Here is an 8,180-nt window from a genome sequence, read left to right on the forward strand (position 1 = left end):
AAGGCCCGTTTAACTAAAACTTGTTAAACAAGCATTAGTTAGAGTTTCTGCACCACCATTTTCAAGTGTGGGGATGCTGATACATGAGATGCAGAGGCTAATTAATGGAACCTGCTCCAGTGCACTATAATTACAGTGTGTCAGAGCACACATGTACAGGCACCCTATGTTTCTCCAAGGAGAGAATAAATGGTCTTATTGTCTTGCAAACTGTGCATGTTGAAAGTGGAAAGCATAGTTTTTTTCTCATATTAGAAGGTAACTAAGATTTCCAGACCAGAACTGCGTTAACTCTGGTTCACAGCTGTAAATTCTGTGGTCCTAACTTAAGCAAAGTTTCCTTTAGGCCATTTCCAAGATGGAATGGTATCATATGATTGCAGAACAGATAATGTAATATTTACATTTAAGATGGGGGGTAGTGATCCAGGCAACATTTGTCTGACTGCAAGCTTTTAGGACAAATTTTGAATGAATCAGTTATTGAGGGAAAGAATAATTAAAGACATGAAGATAAATATAAAATGGGATAAAATGAATCTGTGTTTGCCATAGTTACATTAGTGCTACAATAATGTGTTATCTTTCTTTATTAAGAAAAGTGATTTTTTTTCTAAACAAAGAATACGTGGTACATCTCATGTATTTGAACTTCAATACGGCATTTGCTGGTGCTACAAGGAAATTATTAGTTAAGATGAAGAAGATGGGAATTAGTAGAAAACTGTAAAGTATGGTAAAAAGACATGGCTCAGATGGAGATAGCAATATGTAGGGTTGAAAAAAGAAGTATTAGACTGGAGTGAGATTACTCACAGAGCTCCTTAAGAATCCTTAAATCTTGGGAACATTATTATTTTCATTAGCGACACTAGCACAAGGAGCTTAATTGGAGTGATGAAATTTCTGATAGCATAGAAGATATTATTAATTAAAAGAATGTAAACTGGAATAGGTTCAGAGAAGAGCTGCTAAGATAATCAGGGAAAGGGAAAGCCTATAATACAGGAGAAGACTAAGGCTAAGTACAAATGTTCAAAAAGCCTGAGGTAGATTTGAACTGATTTATGAGGGTTTCTCCAAGTGGGCTAGGTTAGTTTGGGAGCAAGAGAGTCAAGCTATTACACAACCTCCCCCACACTCCTCTCCCTCCCTGCTTGTAGCTGAGAGCTGGTTGGATGCACGACCCAGGACTGGGGAGAGATTCTGTGGTAACTTGACTCTGTGACAGCTTGGGGGTGGGGCCCATTATATGCTCAGCTGGGGCAGCTGAGTGCAGCATGGCTCCCTGTGAGTGGAGCTAGCACAGGCCCACAATGGAGCCTGGGATGCTGGCAGACTGTGACCTAACATGAATCAATAGGAGATCTGGTACAGAAGTTCAATAGATCAGTCTAACCTAAACTGATTAAGTCTAATATCAGTCTGAGTCTATCTTAGACTGGGTTCTGCCATTTTTAAACCAGTCTATGTGCCCTGAACTTCCATTCTGTTACAGGTATAGACTGGTTTCCCATCACATATCATGTTATGTGTAATGTCTGTACCTAAAGGGTAAACATTTGTTTAGTTTATCAAAACAAAAGATGTCTGTCTCTAAATATATTGGTGAATAGACACGAGGTAGGAAGAAGAGTAATTAAAGCCAGAAGACAGTGTTGGCACAAGAACAAATGGCCATAAATACACTTAAGCCAGTGAGATTCTAAAACAGCTTCCTAGTAGGAGTAGTTGGAATTAAAAACCTAGCTACTTCTAAGATGGATCTTCATCAATTTATTAAACAGATAAATGACATGGTTGCCTGAAACAGCAGACCACTGGACTTGATGATCCAGAGGGTCCCTTCCAGTCATGTTTCTATTGCACATAAGAATGCTCTGTGTTTCTAAGGGCATTGTTTGTAAACATTCAAAATTGTAACTGTCTTGATTAGTTATTACTGTACAACTAAGCCACATGATATTGCTAATGCAAATTTAAAATATGATGTGGATTTTCCCACAGAAAAATCAGAAATTCATTTTCCGTACTCCATATTTAGAATTTTTTATTTAAGGTTGATTACTGTAGAATTTGCAGAAGATGATCAAAAACAGGGCCCATTTGTGTCAAAGTAATGGATAATCACAATGAGGTGCAAATTAATTTATGGGGAAAGTAGAATAATACTGAACTGTGCACTGCCAAGCTCTGTGACAATTATGTTTGCTAATGTGCACATATGTGCATACAAAATTGCCATCTTTCTGAATACTCATGGAAGCAACCTACTTTTGTTCTTCTTTGCTTTATCTTTTAGTTGTGTGAAAACCTGACTTTTTCTGGGGTTGGATTGTTGTTGTCCTGAAGAAGGACAGTTGATGCTCAAAAGCTTGTCTAACATCTCACCTAACTGTATAGTTGGTTCAACAGAATATAACACCCCAAAAAACTCTTGCTTCTCACTGTCTTTCTCTGAATAGATAGACAGGCTAGACAATTTAATAACCGAGTTGGGCAAATGAAGGGGTAATATCAGATCTCTTGTCATCTTGATTTCATGGCATTTGGACATAAATGTATCTGAAAAAGGAAACCTTTAGCTCAGTGAGTCACTGCATAAATTGTTGCTAAAATCTCTATAATTTTTGTATTTTTGCATGTTTTGTGACATAACAATAGCTGCAGACTGTAAAGTTCATTCAACTTACTGTAGCTGAAATATCTTGCACTTTCTTCATTGTTTAATAAATATCCTAATCTTTCTCTTTGACCTTGAAGTCAAAATATCCTGGCCCTTCAACAAAATTCTGAATGGTACTAACCTGAGAAAATGAGCTTACTAAAAATGAGTCTGTTACTTAAACAATGCCATTTAAAACTTGTTTAAGCAAAGGTGTTGAAGATTATGCTACTTAAACACTCAAGAAAATATATACACCTCAATCAATGATGAAATATGGTCAGTTCCCCCCACCCTGATTCAATTCTAAAGGGCTAATTTTAAGTTTAGCAAAGAGGTTTCTGTATGTGTGGAATTATGAATATATACATTGCCTAATATAAAACAGATAGCAATGAGTAACGAGTCAGACCCACTCTCCATGGCTCAAGGAACCGATCTCCCAGGACTGAAAGCAGACTGCTGTGTTTGTCAGAAGACATGTCTGTTGCCATAGTTGGTCTAATAAAAGATATCACATCACCCAAAGAACCTTGTCTGCCTATTGGCGTAGTAAGCATTCTAGGGGTATATTCAAACTCTCAAGAAAGGGCTATTACAGCAAGCTGGTGCTCAGAGAGGAATTCTGTGAATAGATGCTATGTATTCTAGATCATAGATAGCTCCTTTGGTGGAGAACACCTGCAGAATAAAGGTATAAACAAACGTTCAAATCATCCAAATCATTACTTGGAGCCATTTAAACTGGAATCTGGTTCTGTCGCATGCAGATGTTCACATGGGCAACTGGAGGTAAGTAAGTGAGAGAAGAGGGTCTGATGGGATATGGGATACAGGGGGCTGGCAGGTCCACGGGAAGTAGCTGGGGGGGGAGAGGGGTAGTAAAAATAGGCCAGTCAAGGTAGGAAGAAAATATTGAAACAGTGTAGCCCCCGGGCTGTGGTGAATGGCTGAGTATCTCTGCCCTGGGGCTGTGCTATGAACGTGTGCAGGCATTTGTTAGTTCAGGTTAACCCATTTTAGATTGGGTTAACTCAGGCCAATCTAAAGTTGGTTCACCTTTAAGGTAAACTAGTTTAGATCGGGCACTTCATATTTAGAGCAGTTAAAGCCCTGTAAATGCTTGCAGTCTCAGCCATTTAGGGCTCCCTCAGCTTGATTAGGGTGACCTAAATTTAATACTTGTATGTACCGTAAGTGACCAGGGCTAAGTGAAGACAGTCAAAAAGCCTGAGACTGAATTGATTCAGTCTTCATAAGTTAGTTGGAACTGCATAGATTGAACTGATGAGCCACATGCTTGCAAGGAGTTTACACCAAACCTAGTCCACCCACCCTGCAAAGCATTCTGGGATACTGGGAGACTATGAGTTAACTTGAATCTAGAGGGCATCTGGGACAGAAGTTCAATAAACTGATTTAACCTAAATCAGTTAAGTCTGATATTACCTCCATCCAGATCTACCTTAAATTGGTTTCGTCCGTTTTGAAAGTAGTTTTATGTGCACTGAACTTCCATTATGTTACAGATTTGAAATGGTTTCTGATCGTTTACCTGATTTATGTGTAATGTCTGTCCCAAGAGCAGTAGTTTTTCATGCCCATGTGGCTAAGGTAGAGGGGTATGGGCTTTTAATTAGCAGGTGGATGGTTTCCTTCATACGTAGGTAACCAAACAGGATTTAAAAAGAGCTGGTCTCCTTTCATGAGATAAGCTTGTGGGCTTACCCAGTTTACCCAGATTGGCACTGACTTGAGGTAAGTTATTGATTAGTTTGTGTTTGTGCTCAGCAATATGCAAGGAACAAGTTGTAGGCACTGGGGACTGGTCACAAAAGGGGAGTCTATGACAGTACTTATGTCTTCCACATGCAGCATGAAACTAACTCTGAGTACCTGGCTATGTGCAAGAATAATTCTGTTACCCTCCCCTGGCTGCATTAAGTGCCCCATTATAGGAACAGGGAGGTGTTGGCTTGTGTTGAGAAGGTGAGCTTTTTGATCGTTTGATTAAATCTTCAATGAATATTTTTGTTTAAGAGTGAACTGTATGATTTAACAAAAATATGCACTTGCAGGCAATGCTGTTAGAGATCAGCCATCTGGACTTCATAATCTAGCAAGTAAATAATCGGTCCCCACTCTGTGACATCTATAAGATTATAACTGATCACAATAACATTTACAGAGGTGTCTCTTTCCTTCATCACATTTCAAAGACTCCGTTCATTTTGTTTTCAAGTGTTTAAATATTTATTCTGACCTTTTCACCTCCTGGTATAACCTCATGGCTTGTTGGAGCTTCTAAACCAAAATATTCTGATATGATCTTAATGGTCTCACTGAAAATATAAAATATTGAATAAACAGCTCATGCAAAATGAAGGCCTGAGTCTTTGGTCACATTCTGGTGATCTCTTTTATTCATTTTAAATTGTCCATGCAGATAAAAACTGCTTTGAGATGAGCCAGCTGGCTTTTCAACCCCTCTCATCATAAATCACTCTCTAGCTAGATTTTATGTAACAGGTATCATTTGATTTAAAATACATTATCTGTTTAATTTGTAGCTGCTTCGGTCGGTGCATCGCCTGGTCTCCTTGGCCTACTGCTGCCTACCATTGGTGTCCTTGCCTACTTGGAATTCTGAATGTAGCTGGATTTATCTTGTCCTCCATGCAGTGCAAAGGACTCCCTTCAAACCTGTGAGGACTGCAATTCTTTTTGATTCCTGTGGCACCATCCTAAGCCAAATAAATTACACTTTTAAATTACCCTACTGATTTACTATGAACTTTAAGAGGACTGAGGCATCCAGGAACTCCTTCATCAAGTGAATCAACTTTTGAAAGGCTAAGAAATGATTTTTAACTTGTTCCAATATGCCTTATAAAACACTTACGCTGATCTGTGACAGTTGCATGATTCGGTCCAATGGGGCAAGTTACAGTGTTAAAATTCAATAACATAGGCTGTACAGTGAAAGTAAAATCACCATACATAGGTGCTTTAACTTTAATAACAAATTGTGAAATATAATAGAGATTGAAATGTTGATTGTATGTGGTAAATGTAAGAGTAACTACGTCTGTCTGTACTATCCTGTATGTTTTGTGTACTGCATATTTTTGAATGGCCCCTGTCATCATTTATGAAATTCCAGGATTTTACCGATACAGTCAAAGCAAAAACATTTCATTTTTTTTTTTGGATCTTGTTTCTTTTTCCTATTTTTTTTTCCTTCTTGAGGCTGTTGAATATCGTTTGGAAACATTTAGTTGGAAAATGAATGATAAGGACCTTTTATTTTAAGGCTATTTGGCAAATTTAATTATGGCTGCTAACAGTAAAGATAAATTGTAGAATTTTCAGCACCTTAATGTTAGGGAGCTCCCTATAGTTCAGCATATGGTTTTGAAAACAGTGCTGCTTAACAAAATGTTGTGATTTTTTTTAAAACAATAATAGTTTCTGTTTTGTCATACAGACAATATTAATGACGTATATCATCTTTTATTCTATTTCTTTTACTCTGTTCAGAAAGTACCATTTCAGTTTAGCTAATTCAGCCTTTATATTGATGGAGGTGTGAAATGCCAGCTACAAAATAAGTGGCAGTTTTTTGGTTTGGCTTTTTGGTATTTTATTCAGATGTTGGTGTAGTATATTAGATATTTTAAAATGAAGTCCCATACAGGGTCAGCCATTGGAATAAAAAATGGTAGAATGTTTAAGTTGTTTTTTTAAAACTTGAAAGTTTTACAATAATAAGCTAAAAGATATACAGAAAAAGGGCAAAAAAACAAGGTAGCTCAGTCAGAAAAATATAATTCTAATATTTACTTGTTATGCTGTAGATGCGAGGTGTTACCTTCCTTTCATGAAGGCCTACAGTTGGGAAAACGATAGGCTTTTTTTCCAAGAACTAGATATTATTCTACTATCCTTAGTGCTGTAAATAAGAGTTTTAAAGTTCTAAGACTATTTCCCTGTTTCATATAATGCTGAAAGATATAAAGATGTTAATAAATGAAAGGCAAATCCTGTATGGTCTGTCGACTCTAAATATTAACTATTAAGTTTACAAAAGGATGGTTATTCTAATAGGAGCTAGGGAATGTTTTTGTTCTGACTGTGTCTACAGTGTTTATTTTTTAAGTTGTTAAAGAAATGCAAATTTCTTTAATTTCCCATGGTGTGCTGGGAATTTAGTTTGAGTGTGAATGTTGAAAAAACACAGTGATATTGAATCAGCTGGCTCAAGTAATAGTGCAATGTCTGATGCTTCAAGAATTATAAGCTTTGAATCATATTTTATTAGCACAACCCTGCTAGCTACTTAGAAATAGATTTTATCTTTTTAGAAATGATACTGTAGAGGTCCATAATAATACTATTTACATGAAGCAGGAATAGGCCTATTAATACTTTACACCCCTTTCTTTAATTTGTATAATTTTTGTACTATATATTTACATGTAAAAGTGTAGAGTCTTCATTAAGAAATATCAGTAATACTGTTTTAGTTTAATTTTAACTATTTGTTACAAGATGAAACTTTTTTAAATAGGCAAAAGTGGTAACTTCCCAGTGGAGGAATTTCAAAGTGTCAAATATTACTGAGTTTCATAAATTGTATAATTATTTGAAAGAAAAATGAGTTGTCTTCATGCATAAGAGAAACTAATACTCTGTAAGCCTTCTGTACAATAGGTTATGCATTTTGTTTTGTTATATTTTGGTTTTGGTTATTTGCAGTCTGACTCATTTTTTATATAATCTACAACCACAACTAAATCTTTTGCCAAATGCATGATTGCCTTTTACTTTTTTAATATGCGATGTAAGGAGCAAAACTGGTTAGTTTCTGCATGAAAATGATCTGGAAGGTAAAACCACTTTTTAAAAATCTGCAATACAGATGGGCTAGGTTACAGCATCTCACATAGTGACCAGATAATTCCAGATTTTCATTGTTTCACTCAACTGTACAAATTTGACTGGGACCTTCAGTTTCAAACTGTTGTCAGCAAAACTAACCAATGTATCATCTGCTTTAAAACGCAAGGTTCTTAATTAAAGTTTATATAGATAGACACATTTGTTGTTTCTTTATATTTCAGGAAACTTAATATAATTTGATACTGATGAATTTTGAATTGGTTTTTTTAGTTACTTTTTATCATTTTTTTCACTTGAGTAGAGCAGAACCATGCTTTGTCCTTTTTATGAATGACAAATAAATTATAAATGAATAAATGTATTAATGTTGCTCAAGCTACAACAGCTGTCTTTTGAATTAGACCTTGAAAAGTCATGAATAGAATTAAATGAGGTGTTTGCCTTTGATAGAAAAGGACTGGACTTGATGACCCAGAAGTTCCGTTTCAGTCCTATGTCCTGTGTTCCTAGGAATTTAACAGGAGGTTAATGGACTTCTTGATTGCAGAATTTCTGCTTGGCTTTGGTAAAAAATGGGAGAAATAAATACATAATTACATATCTTCAATAACAG

At 36.2% G+C, this 8,180-nt stretch overlaps 1 protein-coding gene across 4 annotated transcripts in view; it reads left to right on the forward strand.

Moving 5' to 3' along the window:
• The window catches only part of CNTN1 (contactin 1), a 615,999-nt gene extending 608,071 nt beyond the window's left edge, over window positions 1-7,928 (forward strand). For all 4 annotated transcript variants that reach the window (XM_019514585.1, XM_019514584.1, XM_019514586.1 and 1 more), the window contains one exon: window positions 5,236-7,928. In XM_019514585.1, coding sequence (XP_019370130.1) covers window positions 5,236-5,315 — 80 coding nt within the window. In that variant the 3' untranslated portion in view covers window positions 5,316-7,928. The remainder of the gene's footprint in view (window positions 1-5,235) is intronic.
• Window positions 7,929-8,180: the final 252 nt, after the last annotated feature.

Source organism: Gavialis gangeticus, unplaced genomic scaffold, assembly GCF_001723915.1.
Source record: "Gavialis gangeticus isolate Ggan-Ray unplaced genomic scaffold, GavGan_comp1, whole genome shotgun sequence".
Taxonomy (NCBI): Eukaryota; Metazoa; Chordata; order Crocodylia; family Gavialidae; genus Gavialis; species Gavialis gangeticus.